Source organism: Ambystoma mexicanum, chromosome 4p (genome assembly GCF_040938575.1).
Source record: "Ambystoma mexicanum isolate Mex_15411 chromosome 4p, UKY_AmexF1_1, whole genome shotgun sequence".
Lineage (NCBI taxonomy): Eukaryota > Metazoa > Chordata > Amphibia > Caudata > Ambystomatidae > Ambystoma > Ambystoma mexicanum.
Window position 1 is genome coordinate 1089796265 of NC_090927.1, and position 25138 is coordinate 1089821402.

Sequence of the window (25138 nt, forward strand, 5' to 3'; positions counted from 1 at the left end):
GGATGTTAGAATTAACTTGGATATGCCTGGATGAAAACCAGGTGTGAGTGGTTGTGGTCTAGTCTATATTAGTATAGACTAATTGTGTCAAATCATCAAGGAAATGACTCATTGAGACTGGATTGGAGTCGGAAGATTGGGGATGACATTACAGAAGATCATTGGTCACGTATTTGTGAGAATGTCAAGTTATGTTATTTAGGGCTGGCTGAAAGATCCCATCAAATTAAGATTATAAACAGAGCATATTGGACGCCTGAGAGATTGGTGAAGAGGGGATTGTGTGACAGCTCTGAATGCTGGGTGTGTAAACATGAAGTTGGCACCTTAGAACACATGCTGTGTGATTGTTCGAGAGTAAGGGGTCTGTGGTTTGAATTTGACAAAATTTGTGAAAATATTCTTGATGAAAAGATTTGCATGGATTTCCGTACCATTGTGCTTGGTAGTGATGACATGTTGGGAGATTTGACTACATCTCAGAAAAAATTGATCTTTCAGGGTGCAATAGTGGGGAAGAAACTGATTTTAAGACATTGGACATCATCTGATCCTGTTACTGTTGAGATGTGGATTGCTGAGATGCATGTGTTGGCAGAAATGGAAAGTGTGTTGATTTGGAGGGAGAAGAAAAATGCTTTATTCGACAAGATCTGGGGTAGTGACTCCTGGGGTGTGGTAGAAATGTATATAGTTCAATGATTGTTAAAGTGGATATTGTATATTGTTTCTTCTTGTTTATGTTTCGAATATAATTGTTTGTCAGCAAAATAAAATTTACAAAAAATAAAAATAAATAATGTTCGGGTTGTTAGGGTCGAAAACCCAGGCAGGCAGAGTGACGTGCTAGGAGTCTGCGGATGCCGAACTCAACTCCTTCCCAATCCAAAAGAACGTAATGGTCCAGACAAGTAGCAAGTTCATCTGGGTTTATTAAAGCCAACAAACAACAGGGATGAAATGCACGGAGGCGAGTTCAGGCACATCTCAACGCATTCTGGCTTGCAGGCCAGTTTTGATGACGGATGGCGTCACAACATCGTCACACTCTGGGCCCTTCTCCAGAAAACCTAACTCCACTCTGGATAGGCTAATGAATGGTATTTCCCTTATAGGAGCCCATATAGAGGTTAGTTCATTGGACAAGGCGATGTCAGGTGTAGGCACGGACTATCCCCGATAATTGCTACTTACTAATTGTTACAGTGTGCGGACCCCGTGATTGGTCAGTGATCCCAGCTACCGACCCCTAGGGTCATGATTTGTGATTGGCTGAGCTGAGAACCCCCAGGCCTGGGATGAACTCAATTCCCAGCTCGAGAGGCACCTGTTCACGGTGCTATGTGCAACTATGTGTCTGTGATGTGCAACTATGTGTCTGCAACATAACCGTGTGTGGACCATCATTGCTGTGAGAGTGCTCCCTTTCCCATTGCATGGCTGTAGCTCAGGTGTAACATTTTTGTTGCGACCCCTGTCCGGTCCGTGAGATGGTTGCTCTTCCCAGTCACCAAATCTTGGCTCCTCATCAGTTCGGCCAGATCATGTGTTTGGAGACCGTGTTTGTGAGCTCTGCAGCGTCCAAATTATTCTGTATTTACAAGGAATTAGGCTCTTCTGCCGTTGGTGTTACTTCGTTTCAGGGTAAGGAATGTCACTTGCAACATTGTGACCTTGGCGGCTGCTCTGCTCCAGACGTGGCAGTTCTGCTTGCACAGCACTCTGCATGGCTTATAAGACGGTGGCGGCCTACTATGAGTTCCTAAGCCATGGTCTGGCCTCTACTGTAGGTGCCTTCCATAGTGCCCATAGTTTAGTGTGTTATCGTCCGGTCAGGTCCCTCGAGTGCTCCTGCCAGTCCATAGGGTTATTTGCATGTAAGCATCTGCAAGCATTCACACGTGGCTGCTGCAGCAAGCTAATGGTAAAATAAGAAACGTGCAGACAGTATGTATATTTCACTGTCCTCTAGATCATAGAACTGTATGCATGTGTTCCTCCTGTAGTTGAGTGTGTGAATGTCCCGAATGTGCAGATGGCATGTGTGCTTCATGTCTGATGCTGCTATTTCGACATGGTGTCTCTAACGACTTGAGGCATGGCTTCACAGCGTGTTAGTCGATTCTGTCCATGTAGTTGTCTCTGATTGGCTCCTGGGCATCTTCATTTACTTTGGGTAGAGTATGCAGGGTTGGCTAAGAGGGTATTTCCCGTGGTAGTTACACATTGTGGGAGCGGTGGAGATTGGTGTGAGCTTGTACGATCGGCGGTCGTATTGTCCTTGGTGCTTCTTCCGGTTGGAGGGTCTTTCGGGACGGGGGGCATAGTCTGACCTTCCCTCTTTAGGGTTATCATCCGCTGCGTCAGCATTCCAAAGAATGATGTACTCACTACTGCACGGCATCGACAACGTGTCATTCTTCCAGGACGACATCCTTGTGTATGCCAAAGATTCAGAAACCCATGACAGAGTGCTGAGAGACGTCCTTGGCAAGCCACAGAGCGCAGGAGTCCACCTTCGCAAATTGAAATGCATAATTAGAGCAGGTGAAGTAGAGTACCTAGGTTACCGCATTTCGAAAAACCTGCTCCAAGCCATAGTTGACGCCCCAGCCCTGACCTCAAAAGACGAGCTCCGGTCGTTCTTGTGTCTCGCAGAGTTTTACATGAAATTCGGTCCCAAATTTTCTGAAATCACGTCCCCCTTGAGAGATCTATTAAGGAAAGGAACAGAGTACACGTGGGAATAACAGCAAATTGAAGCCTTCACCGAAATCAAAAAGAGAATCCTACTTGTACCATGTTTGAAACCGTTAAATTCCGAATGGGAAACATACATGACAACAGACACCAATGCGTACGGCTTCGACACCACCCTCACCCAAAAAAGGGGAGATACCGAAAATATAGTTGCTTTCGAGTCAAATGCACTGTCTAATTCAGAGTAAAACTACTCCACAGTCGAGAAGGAGATGCTGACGTGTGCCTGGGCCATGGAGTATTTCAGGTCGTCCGTCTGGGGAACCAAGTTCTGCCTGGTCAGCGAAGCCACGCCTAGAAAGAATTGCTGACAAACTGCAAGAGTACACGTACAACATTACCCATATTGCGGCTGGAAGAACGCCCAAGCGAACTGCATGTCCAGGTTACTGGACCAAAGTACTCCGGGCACCACATTCCTGGAAGACGAATGCATTGTAGCAACCATAGGAGACCTAAGAAACAAGGACTTTATGGAAATGAGCGAGTTTCATTGGCAGGAGGAAATGAGACATGATGATGCCCTGGGCCGAGTAGCAGAAAGGGCCCGCAAAGGTTGGTCAAACGAGAGAGCAATCACAGAAGGTCTGCGACCGTATTGGAAGGTCAAGGACGAGATCGCAGAAATGGATGGCCTAGTAATGAGAGGCGACCAAGTAATTCCCCCAAGAGGCATCCACAAAGTGATACTATGTAGAGCGCATGCAGGTCATCTTGGCAGCAATATGACACGACACAGAGTGCGCAATGCATACTGGTGGCCCGGATGGACCAAGAAGTGAGGGCAATGATCGAGCGATGCCATGAATGTGCAAAACAGTGACAAAAGACTAAAGTTGAAGCAAGCACCCACGATACCCACAGAAATTCCACCTGGCACCTGGCATAAAAGAGGGCTGGATTTCTTTGGCCCGTTGGATGGCATGTCGAGCGACAGCAAGTATGGCGTAGTCATGGTGGACTATCTTTCCAAGTGGGTTGAAGTTGAATTTGTGCTGGACATAACCACGGGCACAGTCATTGAAGTACTCAGCTCCGTCTTCCAAAGAGAAGGACTCCCCAAAGAGATTGTGACGGACAATGGAGTTCAGTTAGTTTCCAGGGACATGGAAAACTTTCTCAAGAAGCACAATATCCAGCAATTGAGAGCAAGCCTGCATCACCCTTAAGCCAACAGGCTTTTACAAAGGGCAAACCGATTCATTAAAGGAGCCTTACAATTGGCATGCGGATTAGGCAAGTATCCCTGCAAAAGCGTCAAAGAGGCCATGGTGGCGCATCGCTTGACGCCAAATACCATTACAGGAGTATCTCTGTTTCAGATGTTAAGAGGGAGAAGGGCCGTATCCACACTGGTACCACCGTGGCTACACAAGGTCAGACAGGACAACGACATCGACATGAGCGAGATTGTGTTCAGATTACAGAAGAGCAAAGAGATCATGAAATTTCAAGGCGACAAGCGCAGAGCAACATATCACACGGAGGTCAATGAAGGGGACTTGGTGACGATACGCTTGCCCCACAAAGACACTTTAACAGGCTCCAAATACAGCCAACCCATAGAAGTCACACGGACAGGCACCAACAATGTCTATACCAGTGACGGGAAAAGGTGGAACCTTGAAAGGGTGGCCGTGGTCAAGAAAAGGCTGTTGACAGCCCGCCCCTCCATGGGAGTAGGAGATGGCAATGACCCATGGGATTTAGCCAACAGCCCTCAACAGCAAGAGACAGAGGTCAGGGAAGAAGAAAACCAAAGTGAGGGTGTCCCCATGAGCCCCAGATCCCAGGCTAGAGAACCAGCCCGAGAAGAAACCACAGCAGACCAAACTCCATGCGACACATCCCGCATAACCACCCATTCCCCCAAGGCAGCCACTGACCAGAACCGACCCCAACATGAAAGAAGGAAGCCAACCAGATTCACAGACTTTATAATGGACTAGCAACAAGCTTTTCCAAGGAAAGGGGTGTGAGGACCTATCACGTGAGATCTCGCCCAGCCGAGCGAGCGAGGCACCAGGAGGACAGTTGTGCCTCAGCGCTCCTCCTGGATGTGGGAATCACCTCTCCAACTGAAGTCTGCTCTACCAGCAGATCCCTGTAGGTCCAGAGCATAATGGCATGGCTGAAAACAAGCCTTGTGGGAGCTCCAGCAGGCAGGGGATGTAAATACCATCCAGTGTATATTCTGTGTAGTGAAGCCAACTGCGCTGGGGTAACAGGACTGAACTATGATTACTATCCCCTGTGTTGTGGGGGACTCAGCACTCACCCGTGCCCACCATGTATACCATGAAACACAGAGCCACAATCATGTTCAACCTTTCTTTATTCCTCTTACCTCTTGACTGCCGTTTCCCTTCCCTTGCTCCTCCCCTTCCTCCTGCCTCCCTCTCCCTCCCATAGTCCTGGGCTTCCTTCTTAAAGGGGCTCTGTCCTTTTTCCACTTACAACACCCTGTTCTGGACAAATCATGTCCTGCCCTATTTATGCAAGGTATCACAATAAACACCTTCACCTCACTTAAGTGTCCTGTGTTCATTGAGGGTCACCACAGTGTGCCCCTCTACGGCACAAGATGATGTTTCCCAGGGTATTTAAAACAATGCACAATTTGTGGCACCAAAACATATGGCGGGCACAAGTGCTGCAGCACCGAACTACATATAGCACCCACGTGAGGCCATTCCCCGGCACAAACGGAGTGTAGTCTTCAAGAACGCACTTTCAGTAAGTGTCTCATCCAAGTCTAGTCATTGATCCAATGCACGGCAATGCCAACGCGGCCGCCATCCCCCTACCAAGTTCCACTCGCTTTGGAATAATCAGTTGTCATAGGGAAAGGGGGGGGGGGGCGGGTTGCCAACGCGGCCGCCATCCCCCTACCAAGTTCCACTCGCTTTGGAATAATCAGTTGTCATAGGGAAAGGGGGGGGGGCGGGTTGACGAAAGAACGGGCGTTCTGGTAAGTGTGTCTCATATTTATTTTCATAGAGTATGATGCATTTTGCAGCTATGCCACTACATTGTGAGATGCCGGGGCATGCTGTGAAACGAGCCACGTGCCACTTTCAGCTAATACACCTACAGCAGAGAAAATTTGAGAAGAAGAAGAAACATTTTGCTTTTACTTTCGTTTTTCAGGACGAGACGACGAGTGCGCAGGCAGTTTTAGGATAGTCGGATGTAATGATCACAACGCTGATCCTTTCAAGTAGCAACACGTGCCTGTTCCTGTGAGGCGCGTGACGACCTATTGTTTGTTTCAAAATGACATTTATGTATCGAAACACAAGTGGAAGTTTCTCGTGCGACTATGACTATGGACGTGGTCCTCGTTCCAGCTGTATAAATACTTAAACTGGTCTAGGCAACAAAGACTGGTACACACGATTGAATCGGCTCCCGCCATGGCTGCATTTCAGACCCGCCTCTGCGTTTTACTTTCTGTCCTTTCCGTCGGTAAAGTCTGCGCCTTGGAGAGCTATGTGGCGGCTGTGTACGAACACGCAGTTATATTACCCAATGTCAGCTTGAAGCCCGTCTCTCCTGCCGAGGCTTTGTCATTGATGAACAAAAATATGGACGTTCTGGAAAAAGCTGTTGCAGGAGCAGCAGCAAAGGTAATGTCGATTTATTGAATTATTATTATTTTTAATTGTTTTTAGCTTGCCAATTTAGCAAACTTTTAGCTATTACACAAACATAATTTACATACACACACATTATTAAAAAAATAACAATGACCTGGACTTTATACAAGTTCTTAAAACCCATCATAAGAAAAAAACGAAAACGTTTTCATATTTAAAACATTATGCAATCACATATCGAGAGAAATAATAGTCACAATTCATAGACGTTTTTTGCCAGAAATATTCAATCCATACCTACAAAGGGAGTAGAGAGTGGTTATTCATTCAATATCCTAAAATCTGCCTTATAATATTCGCCACAGTGAGAGAAAGACTAAGATATTTACCACTAAATAAAATTGGCCACCTTATACCTGGCGTCAATAATCAATGTTTTATGAATTTGTCTAAAGTTTTCCCTCAACTTTCTGCCAATGCTTTACAGTACACCAGTATCTGCCTAGTTGTTTCTAATTGATAAGCCTGGGGCTTACCAAAAGTCGGGTAATACATTTACCAAAGTTCTCCCCATTTATGGTTATGAACAAGATCGCCTACCTAGGGGTCATCCTGCCAAACTGTATCTCAAGCATATATGGGACAAACTACCCGGGGCTGCTCTCTAGGATAAAGGTAGATTCAAGCAGAGGGACCCCTATGCTCATATCTTGGCTGGGGAGGATAGCTACAATAAAAATGATCATGCTTCCTAAACTACTTCCCCACTTCCAGGAACTCCCTGTGAAGGTCCCACAATCATATTTTAAAGCACTCAACAAGTTACTATCGCAATTTATATGGCAGAATAAATGTCCTAGAATAGCCCCAGACACTTTGATGGCTCCCAGAATGAAGGGGGGGTCTGGGTCTTCCAAACTTTGCCCAATATTATGCAGCTGCCCAATTGCGGGTTCTACGAGAATGGTTCTCAAACGACTGTCTAAACCATGGGCTTGAATCGACCAGGCTGTGGCAGGGACTCCCTTGGAGGGGCTATTTTGGTTCAATAGACAAGATAGACACGGAATGTTGGCTTGAGTCAGGTACTATTAGTAGTATGTGACATATAGGGCCGCCTTCTTAGACGGGGCCACTTAACCACTAATCCATCTCGGTTTACTCCATTGTTTGGTAATCCGCAGTTCTTTCTGGGAAGGAGGCAGGGCTCTTTTGCAAGGTGGCGTGCAGTGGGTTGCAGAAAGGTGGGAGACATGATGGTGGCTGGAGAGGTTAGGTCCTTTGAGGATTGTAAACAACAACTTGGGCTGACAGTAAAAGACAGTGTAGAATATTATCAGTTACAGCACTGGTTGAAACAACCCGGCTTACAACTGGCAGGACAGAGGGACTTGACTTAATTTGAGAAGTTTATTACAACACATGCAGGGGACAAACAACTGGTCTCAAAACTATATGTGATCCTACATGGGGAGGGTCTGAACCGTATGTATGTGTTGCAATGGCAAAAGACACCTGGGGAGGATATACCCATAAAACATTGGGAAACCATTTGGGCAACAAATACCAAAACTAACTACAGCCATCCAGACCAGAGAAGCATGCTATACGATAATGGTGCAGTGGCACTATACTCCAGAGAGAGTGCACTCAATGTTACCCTGGGGTAACGCAAGAATGCTGGAGGGAATGCTCAGGGCGAGGTGACTGGAGACATGTATGGTGGGACTGCCTGAAATTGAAAGTCTTTTGGGAGGATGTAACTGGTCAGATACAGCATATGGTGTGTGTTCCGCCGACTTATTCCCCAAAGAATTGGATGTGCAGTATTTTTGATCATGAGTTTCAAATCTCTATGAAACCTCAACGCAAAGCATTTATGATACTATTAAAACTATTAATAGTGGTGTGGTTAGTTTTGGCTAGGAAATTAAATCAAAAAGAGTCCCCCACGGACATAGAATGGCTTCACAAGGTGTGAGGGTTAGTGGCCATGGAGTCGGTTACATATGGTATACAAGGAGAGCGAGAGATATATTCCGCCAGGATTGGGGACTGCTACTGGACTATCTCAAGGGCGATTATATGCTACAATCGTGCCCCCAAAATTTGAGAATGTTAGATGTATTACATTTGGAAGCGACAACGTATGTTTCACTTACTGGTCAAAGAGTCAGGTATGGGGAAGGGGAATGGGGGAAGGAAAGAGGGACAAAGGTTTGTTTTGTGGTTTCTGTATTTGTGAAAATGCCAATAGAAATACAAATTAAAAAAACATGTATCCACTGTTAAACAAAATTGTTGGTGCAATGAACATTTACCATCATCCAGTGATACAGGCACATCTAATCCCTACTTCCCCCGACCAGGCAGTCATAACAGTAGCTCCATCCTGTGTGACTCCATGCTCCACTGCCCCAACCATGTCCAAGGAGCGGTGCAGGTGGAACCCGGGGCACAAGGCTCCCGGTGTCCTTGCTCGATAATGGAAGGGAATATTCCTACACCCTATTATAGGTCCAAAATGTGACTTCATGCCTATTCATGATGAGTAAAAGTGGACCAAGCTCCCCCTTACCTGTAGTGCCGTGTCCACCCATGCCACAGAAGCCATCCCTTGTGCAGTCAACCGTCAGCCACCACTGGACAGCTACCCCAACAACACAGGGTGCATGTACAGGCAAATAATGCATGGCATGAAATCGGAAGGACAGATACCCATCACACATTGCATGGTCCTGTTGCTCACAGGAGTACCCACTTTGCGTAATGGCTGAATATTCTGAATCTGCAGACTCACGATTGGTACAAATACGTGATGTCATCTCATCTCATGCTGGTGACTCAGGATACCCGCAGCTCACCTGGTTGATGACCCCTGTGTGTGACCCTAGAACACCACTTGACTACGCATACAACCATGCCCACAGCCATGCATCTGCATTGAACGTGCTTTTGGACTTTTGAAAGCATGATTCAGGTACCTGGATCGCACTGGAGGGGTCCTCGTATATGCCCGGACAAAGTTGGCAAAATCGTTCCATGTGCAATGCTGCACAGCATCTACCTTATGCGGAATGTGCCCCTACCCCCTGATGCAGACAGGCAACCCCCAGGGGCTGATAATGTCGAGGACCATGTGGCCGGAGCCAGGGCTGATGCACACAGGGATGGGGTGAGGGAAGGGAGGCTGGCCCGACAGGCACTGATTTATAATTATTTTTAGCACAGTAACTGGACACATAACACAACCTGAACATTTGGAATAAAGAGAACTAGTACACAATCATGATTGTCCTTGCATTCTGTCAGATTTCAATAAGCTTTAATGTATGTGAAATTAACCCTATCCCCCTCCTCCCACCCACCACGATCTCCCCTTAACACAGTCCCCCCCATCACCCTTTCTCTTCCTTATCAGCATCTTCATTCCTCGTTTTTCTGTGTTCCTGTTCTTCCTGCCCTTATCCACGTTCTGGATACTTCGCTGGTACTCTGTTGCTTTGACCTGCATTCTGCTTACTTTCCTTCTTTGCTGTGTTTTCACATTACCAATTTACAGGACTCCCTGTCCTTTTGCGTTTGTTCCAGTACCCATTGTTCTCTTGTGTTCTCCTCTTCCGGCTACCCACTTGTCTTGGCTACAAAAGTACTCCAGGGTGTTTCCATCTCCTGAGTGGACATTGCTATTTGCCGGAACATCAGCTGCTTTTTGTTTTTAAAAAACTGGCTGCGGACTAAAGGTTTTTTTGGCACCTTCTGGCTTTTTCCCTTCACTTGGTCTTTTCGGGTGTGAGTCTCGTGCCTTTGCTGGGTAGACAGCTGGCATAATAGCTTTCCCCCAGAGAACGACCGTATCTCTCCAAGGACAGACGATCCTCTAGAAAGAAAGAAACAACTCCACCACAGGAAGAGTCACCTACTCTGTCCAGCAACGAACCCTCAGGTGAGGAAGACTCTTCCATTGTTGACAGTTTGCATCGCCCACAAACCACAACAGTTATGGTCAACGCTGAACAGGTACAGGAGCTCCTTACTGCTGTACAAGGCATATCCCCGGAGGTGCAAGGCTTGAAGACAGAAAACAACGTTCTTAGGCGGTTGGTATCTGCTAGAGAGGACCGCTCTATGGACCTTGCACCTACGGTACTTGCTTCGGTAAAGTACAATGGTTCCCAAAGAGGATCAAAGAATTCATTGTTGCCTGCATAGTCCACTTCACTTTCCAGGCTAGCACGTATGCCACGGATCAGGCCTGTTTGGGCTTCATGGTTTCTAATATGACCAGCAATGTCCTAGCATGAGTCACCCCGTTGGTCACGTCTGCCAATCTGGTATTCTAGGACTATGGAGCCTTTATAGCCCTTTTTAGGCGGACATTTGAACATCCTGAAGTGACCTTTTTAGCTGTTGAAACACTCTTGGATATACATCAGGGTTCTTTTGACCTAATGACCTATATCAGTAATTTCAAATGTGTAGCAGTTGAAGCAGGATGGCCAGAGGAAGCTCAATGTTCCAGATGGAGCCTGCAGCTGCAAAAGAAGGAAAGCTCCATCAATTCCAAGCAGTCTGGTCACCCCTCATCGATTATGACCAAAATTTCCTGGCCCTGCCCTTTAAACCACGACTGCTACTGCTATATCTAGGCCTGAAGGGATATGGATGAGAGAGATGGATTGGAATGTAAGATGAACTTTTTGTAAGCACAACCTCCTCTCCCATCCTACTGCTAGTCCCTCTGTGTCTGGTGTAACCCCCAAGGAGGAACCCATGCAAATCGGGGCCACAGGAGGACCGTTGTCGACCTCTGAAAGGAAAAGAAGACGGGACCTTGGTCTCTATATGTATTGTAGAGCGAAGAGTCATTTGCTCTGTGATTTTCCAGAAGACCCAAAGAGGAGAACAAGAAACAACAGACCCCGACCCTTGAATGGGCCTCAGGCTGGGGAAATAAAGAAGGTCCTGTGATTACCACCTACTCTTACTACGTCCAACCTGATACCTGTTTGTTGGTTGTCTGCCTACTTCTTCACATCACAGGAAGGAAGATTGAAGTCATGGCTTTGATAGACAGCGGAGCAGCAGGCAATTTTATGGATGTTATCTGGGCAAGGAAAGAAGGAATACCCCAACATGAACGTACTGAAAATCAAGCCGTGGAAGGGTTGATGGTAAACTCCTTAGTTCAGGACCCATATGTCTGTGCCATTACAACTATCGATTTTTGACCACAGGGAGACCCTCTCCTTTGACCTCATCAGAGGCGCTCACTTTCCAGTTATCCCGGGTATACCCTGGCTGAAGAAGCATAACCCTCATATCAATTGGAAGCCGAATACTCTCCGGTTTTGTTCTGAATTCTGCTCTACACAGTCTTCCAGCCTCCACAGAACAACCAGCTTTAGCTGAAGGTGTAGTCTCTTGGTCTTCTATTGCAGAAGTCAATTTTATACCCACACCATACCAACATTTCAGCAAGGTCTTTCTTGACAAGGTTCCTAAGGCATTCCCTCCTCACCGCCCAGAGGAGTGCACGATAGAGTTGACTCCTGAGGCTCTGGTAGCCTTCGGTCTCATGTGCTCCTTAACCATCCCCGAGAAGAAGGCGGTCAAGGAGCATTTGGAGGAAAACCTGCAGAACTGACTCATTCTCCCTTCTAAGTCTCCTTCTGGGGCCTCGCTGTTCTTTATATCCAAGAAGGACACTCAAGAACTTAGGCCATGTATAGACTACAGGAGCTTGAATGAGGTGACAGTACAGGATAGATATCCCATTCCCTTCATAAGGGAGATCCCGGAGGCCGTCCAAGGTGCAGTCATCTTCGCCAACTTAGATCTACGTAGCACTTATCATCTCCTGTGCATTCAATCCGGTAATGAGTGGAAGACTGCCTTCAGGACGCCTTATGGTCATTTTGAGTACCAGGTCATGCTGTTTGGCCTAGTCAACGCCCCTGCAGTTTTACAACCGTACATGTACCGGTTGTTCTCGGATCTGTTGTTTAGATCTGTCGTCATCTACGTAGACAACATCCTGTTTTTTTCACGGTCTAGCAAGCTCCACTACCAGCACGTTTTGGAGGTTCTGGGGAAGCTAAGAAAGAACCAATTACTTGTCAAACCGGAGAAATGTCTCTTCGAGGTAACGTGGGTCCCTTATCTGGGATACATTCTGTCAGATAAAGGTATTGCCATGGACCATCGCAAGTTGACCGCTGTACTTCAATGGCCAGTACCCACTTTGGTAAAAGAGGTCCAACAGTTTTAGTTGGCTTTTAGCATAGCTATATATTGGTCCCCAAATCCCATATGTTTTAGAGTTTTAAACAGAAGTGACCACTCCACCCGATCAAATGCTTTCTCGGCGTCTACTGAAAGAAGTATTGCCGGAGTGTGTGTGATACCCGTCTTTTCCACTAGGTGAATAAGCCTTCTAAGGTTACTGTGCGTTTGTCGACCCGGTATAAAACCTGATTCGTCTAGGTTTATCAGGTTGGGCAGGAGTGGGGACAATCTTGCTGCCAGGACTTTTGTGTAGATCTTGTCCAAATTTATCAGGGCTGTGGGGTGGTAGGATACAGTGTGTGAGGGGTCTTTTCCTGATTTATGGAAGACTAGTATCTTTGCATCATTCATTGTCGGGGTCATGTGCCCGCATTCTTTGAAGGTATTTAGGAGTCTGGTTAGGATTGTGGCTATATTGTCAGCATATTTTTTATAAAATGGGGCTGTAAAGCCATCTGGGCCGGGTGCCTTGTTGTTTGGGAGGTCTGCTATTGCCTTTTTCACTTCCTATTCCCTTATCAGGCTCTCCAGTGCCGATCTATCTTCTTCGGTTATTTGTGGGATGGGGAGGGCCTGTAAATATGTATCTTGGGCACTCCTATCCGGAAATTCCGTGGTATACAATGTTTGATAGAACTCCCTAAATGCCTCTCCCATGTCATGGGTGCGCGTTAAAGTCTCTCCGTGTGTGTTTCGGATGTTCTTAATCGTCATTGTCTTCTGTTTTTCGCAGAGTTGTCGGTTAAGTATCTATCAGCCTTGTTGGCCTTAATATAGTAGCGTTGTTTGAGATATAAAAGTGATCTCTCAGCTTTTTTGGTGCGAAGCAATTCTAGTTGCCCTTGTATGTGTCTCAAAGCCTTTTGTAAGCTATGGGTGGGGTGTGCCAGGAGTTTCTCCTGGGTGTCCGCTATTTTGCTTTCCAGTTCTCTTTCCCAGCTATGCCTCTGAGTATCCCTGGAGACCTTCAGGGCCATCAGTTTTCCACAGATCACCGCTTTGAAAGCCACTCAGATCGTTCCCAGTGGGATGTCTCCTGTTTCGTTTTGGGCAAAATATTTGTTCACCATATCCCTTATCGTCTCTCCCACTACAGGGTCCTGGAGAAGGTCCTGGGGGAGCCTCCACCGCCAAAGCCCTCCACAATTTCCCGGGGTTTTCACCTCCAATCATACTGGAGCGTGGTCTGACAAGGAGATTGACCCGATTTCCATTCCCTGTATTTTGCCTAATAGTCCCACTGATACCCAAAAATAGTCAATTCCCGACATTGTGTTATGTACATGCGAGAAATACGTATACCCCCCTGGTCGCCCTTTAGTTCCCTCCATATGTCACATAGAGCCAGTTGTTCAGTCTTTTGCCTAAGATGCTTGGATGGTGCCCCATGGCCTTGGGATCCCCCATGCTTCTATCTGTTTGTGGGTGCCATGCCAGGTTAAAGTCTCCCCCCCACAATCACCTCTCCTTTTACAAAAACCTCAATCTTCCCCAGTGTGTCCCGCAGAAAACCATCTTGCCCTGCATTTTGGGTATAGATTGAGGCAAGGGTGAGGCGGCATCCCTCTATTATGTTGTTAACAAATGCAAACCTCCTGTTCTTGTCTATGAGTTTGTCTATAAGCATAGGGTCCCCTCCCTCTTTTACCGCTATCAACACCCCGGCCCTTTTATCAGTTGCGTTGGACTGGGCCCAGATCTTGTATCCTCTAATGTGGGCTTTCTGTTTATCCTGGGCTCTTATATGCGTTTCTTGGAGTAGTAAAACGTCTGCCTTATCTCTCTTAAGCATGCTCTCCAGCTATTTCCTCTTCACCAGGGAATTAAGGCCCCTTAGGTTGTATGTTAGAATTCGAAGTTTCCCATGGCGTTTAAGCCCTTGTCCAATGTCATGTGTTCCCCATTCTCGTGATCCTTTCCGTCTTCCGGTCCACCATCCCACCCCTCATCCCCCCACTCACGATAACTCCCTCCCCAACAATTAACTTTGAACCGAACAACTTTATCCCGAGAAGGGTTCAGGTTGCTAAGGATACTAGGGCGTTGCGCCTATCGCCCCCTGCCCTCCTTAGATTCGGGATGAACTTTGCAGGGGTTCCTAAACCCTGCATCTGCAACTGTCCTTACTGGGTTCCAATTCCGGGGGCCTCCCCCGGGCTGCCGTTACGATGATTCTCTGGATGTCGATTTTTGTTCACACCACTCTCTCCTCCCGGCGTTCTAATCTTGTCCCCCGCGGAATGACCAGGGCAGTCGTTGGCCACATTACTCATCCAGGGGCGTCTTGTGGTTCTCTTTTCCATTATTCTTCTTCCTTTGCTGCACCGTTTCCCACCCCTTCGGTCTTCTTTGGTGCTCTCCTCTAGCTATGGTGTCTCTTTCCTCCACTCCGTCTGCTTGTCATCATGTTGAGGCCTTCCTCCCAGGTGGTCGCTCTTCTTTGCTTACCTTCCCATGTGAACAGCAGCCCAAATGAGAACGTCCATTTGTAGCGAATTTGCCTCGCCGCTAATTCCTTGACCAATGGGGCCATCTCTCTTCTTTTTTGCAGAGTTACTAGGGCCAGATCTTGGTACAGCTGAATGTCCTACCCATTCATTCTTATGTGGTCCATTCCTCTCGCCCTCCTCAAGATTTGTTCCTTTTGTGGGTATGAGGAGAGGGCCACTAGTACGTCTCGTGGTCTCTCCCCGGGCGCTCCAGTTCTCTTCGGGCCCACCCTGTGCACTCTGTCAAACCCAATTGCGTCTGTGTCTTGTGCCTCTAGGATGTCTCTGAACACCTCCTGTACTGCCACTTTGAGGTCTTTGTGAAGTACCGACTCTGTCATATTTTTAATGCGAATGTTGGATCTTCATGAGCGATTCTCGAGGTCCTCGCATTGTATGTATAGATTGTGGGTTAGCCTCATGAGGTGTTCCTGCGTCTCGCTGATTTGTTGTGCTTCTTCTTCTGTATTTTGGAGTATTCTCTCTAGTGTGTCAGTTCGCTCCTCCAGTTTGGCAACGTCCAGCTTCAGCTTGTGGACCACCTGCTTCATGTCATTCCTAATCATGGCAAATTGATCTTGTACTGTTGACATGAACTTTTCTTGAAGTTCCATGGCCCCTCACCTTTTATGCCTCCTGGCGTCTGTAGTCGTCCTCCCTCCCGGTCTGGGCCACGTTTCAGGACTTACCCCTTTAAGGACTCACCCCAGGGCCACGGGCGTCTGTTCTTCTCTCCCCACCCCGGGGAGCTGCTTGGGGCGGGGGGCAAAGGGGAAGCTACCCTCGTCGCTGGGGGCTCTCTCCTGGAGATCCGTTCGCCTCTGCGGTTATGGGGAGATAGGGGGGGCCGCTTCACTCGAGTGTTGCCGCTGTGCTCCTCAGCAGCGGCGTTCGGATGCGACCTGATTCCCTGCTCGCCCGCAACGCTCCACCTCCGGCAGGCGCCTCCGACGTTCTACGCTGGGGGAGGGGCAGTCCGCTTCTCCGCTCCGAGACCCTGCTTCTATCGCTATCCGCGGGGACGGAGTCTTTCAGCCACATGCGCCAGGGGTTACGATGGAGGTGGGGCTGTTTCTTTTATTCTTTAGATCATCTCGGCATTATTTGTGGTGCTTCTTAGTGGTGGCCCGGGAGGAGAGAGCTTTACGCGCGTCTCTCTACCCCGGTGGCCATCTTGGAATCTTTCCCAACTTTTTCTAAAGGAATATCACCACGGTTAATCTTTAAACCTTTTGGAAAAGAGGAATATAGGTCTTTAGATGGAATGCTGTTAACATTTATAAACTTCCTTCCATTACACCTTTGGGAGTTAGGGGAATGTTCAACTGTCCCTTGAGTTTGAGAAGGATGCCTTTCTATTTTATTCCTACAGGGTTTCTGACTAATTCCACCCACACTAGGATGGTTAATCCATAAAACAGATGCGTTATTGCGGCAACAAGCCATTATAAATTGTGGGAGTGGAACATTGTCTCCTTCAAAAGAAGGCAAATACTGTGCCTCATCCCGTGGACTCCTCTCATCTCCCTGAGCCTTTTCTTGTCCCATGTGATCCTCCCGCAGAATACCATCCCGAAGGTCAGGATCAGGAAATGTCTGCCTTGCCCTGGCCACCTGGGAGGAGACTTTAGGTAGGGGTTCAGTGAGGGATCCATAGGATTCATCACAGGAGCTTCTATTAATCTTTGTGGTTATGGACAATTATAGAATGTGTGCTTGGACAGTGTCTTTTAGCCCCCTGATATTGGCCAGGAATTGGTGAGCGCGTCTCACCCCCCTTTTGTTTTTAAGTGTAATCTATGGAGATCTGGACTCCAGAGGCTGCAGCACCGAGGATATTTTGCCCTACAGTGGAGAACCATAGTTATGGTTTTCCCCCCTCCCCCTGCTAAGGGTAAGATGTGTGCTCCTGGAAGGGAGTCTTTCCTTGGTCACCTGAACTGAACAAATGTTTTCACTACAGCTCCCGTAATCCTTAGAGACTGCATTAGCAATTTAATTGGATTCACCTGAAAAGAAAGGCAACACAGCCTCCCTGAAGAGTGTTGGGACACAAAAGCGCTAGAAGGAGGAGAACAGCAGTACAAATGCAGCAGAAGGGATCCAACCCTGTGAACATTTTGGCAACAATTGGGATCTAACCCAGTGAATTGGACACTTTTGGGATTTAACCCAGTTATTTTATTTCTTTCTTCAGGTAGTATATTGGCCAGGAATTGGAGTGCGTGCCTCACCCCGCTTTTGTTTTTACATGTAATGACCAAATTGCTCTCCTCTGTTTGTCTACACTTTTGCAATTGTTCTTCCAATTGTGATTTCCCACCCCTTTTTCACAGCTATTATCTTGCACACTATGAGACACTTCTGTTAGAGTTTGGACAGGCAGGTTTTCCAAAGTCTCTGGGTTCTCTCCTATGAGCAAGCCCCATAGCCCATCTCTCATAACAAAGATGACAAAATAAGTCAAGGTTGAGGCTGAGACATGGAATAAGGGCTGTTGTTGTTATGCAAGAGAAAGTTCTGGTAAATCCACAAGTATGTTAGGTCTCCCTCTTGCTGCTTTATAGCTCTCTAGATGCTGTAATCAGGCATGGGGGGGGCGTTCAAGTGATGTTGCAAGATCGTTATAACAGAGGTCCAAATCTAAGCACTTGTGAGAGTAGACCAACATCTTCTGCCCTCTTCTGACAGCAAGACATTCTGTAACCTAGAGCTCACAGCTGGTGTCTGCTGCCAGCTTCCATCTTCCTGCTGAATGGGTATTTATTTCTTGTCTGTGCCACCTTTCCTAGGCGAATAGTTTCTCTATAAAGTTCCCTCTGCAATTCTGTTGAGACCCAACATTATTTCACTAGGAGAGCATCATGCTATTGCACAGATAATCATTAAGTATAATCAGAACATCATCTGTTTTAATCACAAACCAATTGTTCTTTCAGAATGCAGAAGAAACTTTGTCATTCTAGGATAGCGGGAGGCAACCTGTGGCTCTCCAGATCTTTGGTCTACAACTCATCAGCCCTAAGCAATATAGTCAATCATGCAAGACTATGGGAGTCATGGTCCAAAAGATCCTTAGAGCCGCAGGTTGCTTTGCCTTGTTACAGAGTGCATTGCATAGCTTTTCTGATTTCTTAGCTATGTGCATGTAGACTGTCACTCCAGTGCATTGCAGCAATCCTGGTTCATGAAAATCCCTGCACAGATTGCATTACCACACTATAGGTGTAACTTTTGTTTTCCTCAAAAGCCTTGTCTTTGATTTTGTCGACCTTCATTTGGCCATTTACCCTAGGGTACATTGATGGTCTGAATCCATAACAGGTTGAAACCACAAGTACTATGTTTACTAAGATGGGGATTTGAATGTTCTGTGTCAAATCCTTATCATTGATAGAAAAGCATGGTATATTTTCTCTTTTGTAACTAATTTTAACGTTCATTGTTTTGACAGGGTGCTCATATAATTGTAACTCCAGAAGATGGACTTTATGGCTTTTTTTTCACAAGAGAAACAATTTATCCATACCTCGAAGATATCCCTGACCCAGAAGTGACTTGGAATCCATGTACCGATCCTAAAAGGTATGAGACAAGCAAAACAGAATGCAAATACAAGTGCTGAGGTGAATAGCTTAGTATAAAAGCATGTAAGAAGAATCAAGACAAACCTCTAAATGATGAGTATTAGAAAGATCAAGTTGAGATTGTGGTTGAAATAGCCCCACCACAAATGTCAGTGTGTTTGCAGAGATCCTGATATTATGTTGGTTCAATCTTGCTAGCTAACGATTCCTTTTTATTGCAAGTTGCAGAGATTCAGGTTGTTGTTGGTGACAATATTGATTGACCTTCTCCCATTCATTCTACCTTACATTTAGGCTTTTATGCCACTTACATAAACCAACACATTACATTGTTATGGTGTATTTCAGAAACTACACCATAACAACATTGTGGGACATTTCTGTTTAATGCATTTTCGCCAGGGCACTTCAGAGAATTCACACCTTCTTTAATGTGCTTCTTGATTCTACAAGTTAGATATGTTGACCTCATCAATGATGATTACATGGGTTCTATTGTTGTCATAGAAACACAGTAAATATGATTCTTCAGATAAGGGTATATTATGTTATATTTTTATTTTATAATGCTCCTTATTTGTATTGCTAGATAGTTCAGCGAGCCTAATGGAAAAAGGGAAGGGCTGGCTAGACAGATGGAGAAAGACAGTGCAGAAACGGGTCAAGGGTTTTGTGACAACGGTAAGCCAGCCTATTCGCAACTTGATTAAAATTTCAGAACTTTACGTAAAGGAAAGCAATCATACATTGTGCTAGTAAGTGCATGTATATCAAGTATACCTTCAGGCAGACCACCTGGGATAGCCTATATTACAGTACCAGCCTTACTGGATATGCCCTTATGAAAAGCAGTGTTTTGCGTTTTCTCCTGAAAGTCAGTTAGGTGATCCAGTTCCAAACTGAGCTCCAGAGTCAGGGCATTGTATACAATTGGACCTGGGAGCACTAGGGATCGCTGCCCAGTCTTTTCTTTTGGTGGGTTGCTGGTGTTCGCTTGTTTTCTTTGCTGGAACATAGGGGATTTGAAGAGTTGAGATGTAGGATGGGCCTGTATTCCAGAAGGCTCTCCTAATGAGGCAGAGGACTTTGATGAACTTGATGCTGATTTGAATAGGCAGTCAATTCAGCAATTTAAGAGCCCCTGAAATGTGATCATGTCTCCAAAGACGAGGATGAAGCAAGCAGTCCTATTTTGAGTCTCCTGCAGTCAAGCGATTACTTTTTTGAGGGGTTACAGTTAGCAGGATATTGCATGAATCTAATTTAATTTTGACATGATTAAGGTATCGATTAACTGTGCTTTGTGGTTTATGTCCAACCCGGGAATGGCCTTGTCAAGTAGGTTTAGTGTGAAGTGACACATGCTATTGATCAAACCGATCTGTTGAGTAAAGGATAGTTCCGATCAAACAAAATTCACAGATTCTAAACTTTTCCACCATGTACTTGGGGTGGGTTGAGGTCAGAATAGAGGGGTGACGATTGGTGAGATGGTTCCACGGAGGAGAATGCGTGCAGCACCCACTGGGGATAATGTTTCATTCCCTGCAGAGAAGTACAATGCTACAATGTTGACAGTCCTCGCATTGGACTTAATATTGATGATCTGAAATGTAAAAGCCAATGCAAATATTATATCCCCGTTTAAGCCAAGCTCCATCGTAGGGAGAGAGACATACTTCAATTGGTTTCTGAGAGCTTGGTGTGTTGCTATTTCTTGTCGTCTACTTCCCCCACAACACCACTACCTGACTGACATCCCTCCATTTGGTTTAAAATGTTGTACCTACATCATTTTCACTCTTCTTTAAATCCTGACTCTCTGCCTCCTTCGGTTTCATCTACCTGAGCCATCTAATTGACTTGATCTGGTCTTACGTACCGAGCCGATTTAACTATATGAATTATATCTAGATATTCCTCAAATCCTGCAAGTCACCTATTCCACCCTTTGTTACCCTAATCCTGCAAGTCACCTATTCCACCCTTTTTTACCCTAATCCTGCAAGTCACCTATTCCTCCCTTTGTTACCCTAATACACCAAATACATTGCTAGATGACACTAAATTGCTTCCTGCTTATACCGGGTAAAAGAGAAATCCTGGTACGTAGCATCATCTCATTGGTCACAACGCCTCTGTTTTACTCAACTGTGATATGTACCCCACCCTGATACTATCTGTTAAGACCTAATTTCATGTTTGTGAGTTCTGTAGGGTCTTTTTAGCCCCCCCCCCCTTGAATTTTTGGTTTATCCCTTTTTATTTTTAGATCACTGACCTAGTTTTGGTGGTCATACAGTTCTCCAGCATGGGGTCTGGCATGGATTCACATGCTCATGAATATTCTCCGTCGTCAGGCTGGGAATCCTCGGTAAAGAAAAAATCAGTATCAGTTTCGTTTCTGATCTGTCTTTCTTAGTAGTAACAAATCACTGATCTCTGGGTCATACTGCCCCCAGCCAATGACTGCTCTCTCCCTAAGCCCCGCCTCTGGCAGCCAGCCTCAGATTTTTACCGCACGTTCAAGTGTTGGGAGTCCTCGTGTTTTAGCTCTCGAGTTTTTGCTGCGTTTTCACGCTTTTTCAGGAGATTTTCTCATTTTTTCGGTTTAATCGAGCCTCAAGCTCCACCGTTTCTACTTCCGATAACGGGGACCCGTTTTGGAATTCTTCTACGCCCCTCAAGGGTAAAGTTTTCGTCGAGTTTATGCTTCTTGGAGGATTCCGGAAGATCTGCGGCCTACCTCAACAGACATGGCCCAGGACAAGGGAAGCTCGACGCCCGGATCCAAGCTGTTCAGGTGCTGCCCTGGATGCGGATTACAAAATGTTTTCAAGGAGGACGAGCATTCGCGATGTCTCTACTGCCTTCATGAGGACAAGACGCATGTGGAGAAGGACTGTGCGTTCTGCAAGAACCTTTCGGAACGGACCAAACAAGATCGTCGTTCCCGCCTCGCCGCCTGGCTGGAGAAGGGCACAGCAGGTGAGAAGGCGAAGAAAAAGTCTGAGCGGGCTTCTAAGTTCTGTGAGGGCACCCCGGCGACGGGGGCCCAACAGAAGGCCAAGCACTGCGAGTCCGCGGGCACTGAAAGGTCAGGCTCTTCGGCTGCCAGGCAGGGCGCGACTTCCCCGGCACGTTCAACCACGAGCCAGCGCTCTGGTTCGGGGAAGAGGAAGTCCGGGAACCCGGGTAAGCTGCTGGAGCGGCCCCGGTCGATCTCGAAGGGACCCGAGGGGGAGTGAGCCGCTGACCCTCCCCCCAAGGCAAAGGCACAGGACGCACCTAAGGTGGTGAGGGTTTTGATCCAGCCGGCAAAGGCCTCTATCGAAGTGGTCGCTGCGACCCGGGCGAAGCCGGCTGAGACTACTCCAGTGGAAACGGCATCTGGGCCCAGAGTATCCCTGCCACCGCAGAGGGAATCCTCTTTCCAGCCCATCGTTAAGACCCCCGTGAAGACCCCGGTGGAAAAAGAGGGGGGGGTGGTGGCCATTACAGACTCGGAATCAGCCTCTGAGGAGGATCTGGTGGAAACCGGGAAGGGCCTCAACGAGAAGTTCGAGAAGGTTCGATCCCAGGGGACGGTTCCCGCTGATGTGATCGAAGATAGCGACGATGGCGACGAAGAGTGCCCAGTGGAGCAGCCATCCCGTCCGTCGCAGCCATTACCCGAGCCCCAGGATAGCTCAGCGGCCATTTTGTTGGCGATCCAATCCTTATGTACTGAGATAAGGGCGAGGTTACTCCAGAACCAGGCCCGTCGGGAAGCCCTCCGAACAAGTGGAGGAGAGTCCACCCCGCTCCTCCCTTCGTGCCCGCGATACCTGTGGACCCCTCATCCCCCTCGCCGGACCCTAGAGAGGATACGGCGACGGATACAGCGACGGGGACGGACGACGACGGCAGCTATGACACAACGGACATCCCGTCATCACCCCCCCTCGGGCTTCTCCACCCGACGAAATTGGCTCCTTTCATGCCATGATAACTAGGGCCTCCAAGCTCTTCAGCTCTGCCCTGAAGAACAGAAAAAGGAAGGGTTTCTTTACCAACGACGAGAGGCCAAGAGGAAGACGGTCCTTGCGGTGCCGTTGCTCGATGACATCTGGGACAAAGGGCTGGCTATCCTCAAGAACCCTTCCACGAACCCGCCAAGAGGGACAGGTACGAGAAGAAGTACCGAGTCCCTGATGCCGCCCCCTTGTGCCTCAGGGCCCAGCCCACACCGGACTCTGTCGTCTCTGCAGCGGCCAAGAAGAAAGCAGCAGGTGCGGCGGCTTCAACTTCCACTTCCCTGCCGGACAGTGAGGGCAAGAAGTTGGACTCCATGGGGCGACGAGTCATCTCGTCAGCGGCGACGACTATTAAGGCGGCCAATGCCTTAGCGATCGCGGTCCGCTATGACAGGGAGCTTTGGTTCAAGATAGCTCCCCTGCTAGACTTCCTACCGGACGACAAGAGGGCGGAGGCCCTATAGATTCTGCAGGAAGGAGAGGTGGCATCAGATCATGCCATAACGGTGGCAACGGACATTGCCGATACCGGATTTCGCCAACTGGGCAACGGGGTTTGCCTCCGACGACGAGGATGGCTCAAGGCGACAGACTTTCGCCAGGACGTCCAGACCAGAGCGTTGGATATGCTGTTTGATGGCAACAACCTTTTTGGGAAGACGGTGGACGAGTCGCTCCAGGCAATCAAGACCGACTCGGAGACGGCCCGGGCCCTAGGGGTACTTCAACAACGACGGCCCTTTCGGAGCTCTGGAGGCAGACAGGGTGCCTCCAAGGGATCCAGCGGTGGCTCTTCTACATACCGCCAGGCGGCCCGCTCCTTGACCCAGGAGGCCTACAGAGGTCGTGGCAAGCAAGGGGGATCCCGCCGTCGTCGTCAAGGAGGCCAAGACGACAAGGCCTCCTCCAAGCAAGACTGAACCGGCCGTTGCGTCGGGCCCCCACTGAAGCACCCCGGTGGGAGGCCGGCTGACGAAGTTGGTCAGCGTGTGGGAGTCCATCTCCAACGACTGTTGGGTGCTGGACACCCTGGCCAACGGGCACTCGCTGGAATTCCAAAAGAAGGGACCTTGCATTCCTCCCGTGGCCAGGAAGGAGAATCACATCCCTGAACTGCTGTTGGAGGTAAGGGCGATGCTCAAGAAAGGTGCCATCGAGCTCGTCCCCAGGAGGCTCCGGGGCTCCGGAGTGTACTCAAGGTACCTCCTCGTCAGAAAGGAGACAGGCGGTTGGCGCCCCATCCTGGACCTGCGTCGGTTAAACAGGTACATCAAGGCGCAGCAATTCAGGATGGTCACCCTCCAGCACGTGCTGGGACAGCTGGAGGAGGGCGACTTCCTATTGTTGTTGGACCTGGAGGATGCTTACTTCCACATCCCCATTCTAAAAGGACACAGAAAGTTTCTCAGGTTCGTGGTTCAGGGACGCCACTACCAATTCAGAGCCCTGCCATTTGGATTAAAGTCGGCACCCAGGGTATTCACCAAGTGCCTGGCACCAGTGGCGCCGCGGCTGCGCCTGCAGGGGATCCACGTCTACCCCTACCTGGACGACTGGCTAATCCGGGCAAGGACAAGAGAACTCGCCGTCGAACACACAGCGAGGACCGTCCGGCTGCTCACGGAACTGGGATTCGCCATCAACTACCCCACATCCCACCTGGTTCCGTCGCAAGTAGCACTGTTTCTGGGAGCGAAGCTCGATACAGTGGGGCAATTGGCTTCCCCGTCGGAGGAGAGGACGAAGGCCATTCTGGGCAAGGTGCAGCGCCTGCTAGCCACGGACGTGGCCAGGGTGAGGTCCATCAAGTCCCTCCTCGGGATGATGTCCTCATGCATCTACCTTGTACCCCTTTGCAGACTTCGGATGCGTCCGCTACAGGAATTCCTCGACGCCCGCTGGTTTCAGGCGACGGGCTGCTTCGAAGACAGGATCCCTCTCGACGAGGAGTTCCGTCGGGCGATCCTATGGTGGGGTACCCGTGCGTACCTCACTACAGGCACAGACTTTCATACCCCGGCGTTTCAGGAGACGGTGACGACGGACGCCTCTCTGGAGGGTTGGGGGGCCCACACCGGAGATCTCCATGCAAGAGGCCTTTGGCTCCCAGAGTAGAGGTCTCTCCACATCAACATTCTGGAGCTCCGAGCAGTGTTCTGGGCGCTCAAGTCGTTCCTTCCGTCCCTCAAGGACAAAGTGGTGAGGATCTTCACCGACAACACCACAACGATGTTCTACATACGGAAGCAGGGAGGCACCAGATCCCCAGCCATATCCAAGGAGGCCCAAGATCTGTGGCACCGGGCCGTCGCCCAGGGGATGTTTCTGGTTCCCTTCCACTTGGCAGGAATAAATAACACCATCGCCGGCTCACTCAGCAGGGAGCTGTGCTCGTGCCA

At 48.2% G+C, this 25138-nt stretch overlaps 1 protein-coding gene across 2 annotated transcripts in view; it reads left to right on the forward strand.

The window, feature by feature from the left end:
• Positions 1-5712: 5712 nt before the first annotated feature.
• LOC138453642 (pantetheinase-like) overlaps positions 5713-25138 on the forward strand; it is a 421456-nt gene continuing 402030 nt past the window's right edge. The window contains exons 1-3 of one of the 2 annotated variants that reach the window (XM_069606676.1): positions 5713-5731; positions 5911-6389; positions 18591-18721. In XM_069606676.1, coding sequence (XP_069462777.1) covers positions 6177-6389; positions 18591-18721 — 344 coding nt within the window. In that variant the 5' untranslated portion in view covers positions 5713-5731; positions 5911-6176. Of the gene's footprint in view, positions 5732-5805; positions 6390-18590; positions 18722-25138 lie in introns of those variants that run through there. The other variant, XM_069606675.1, reaches the window with a different exon arrangement.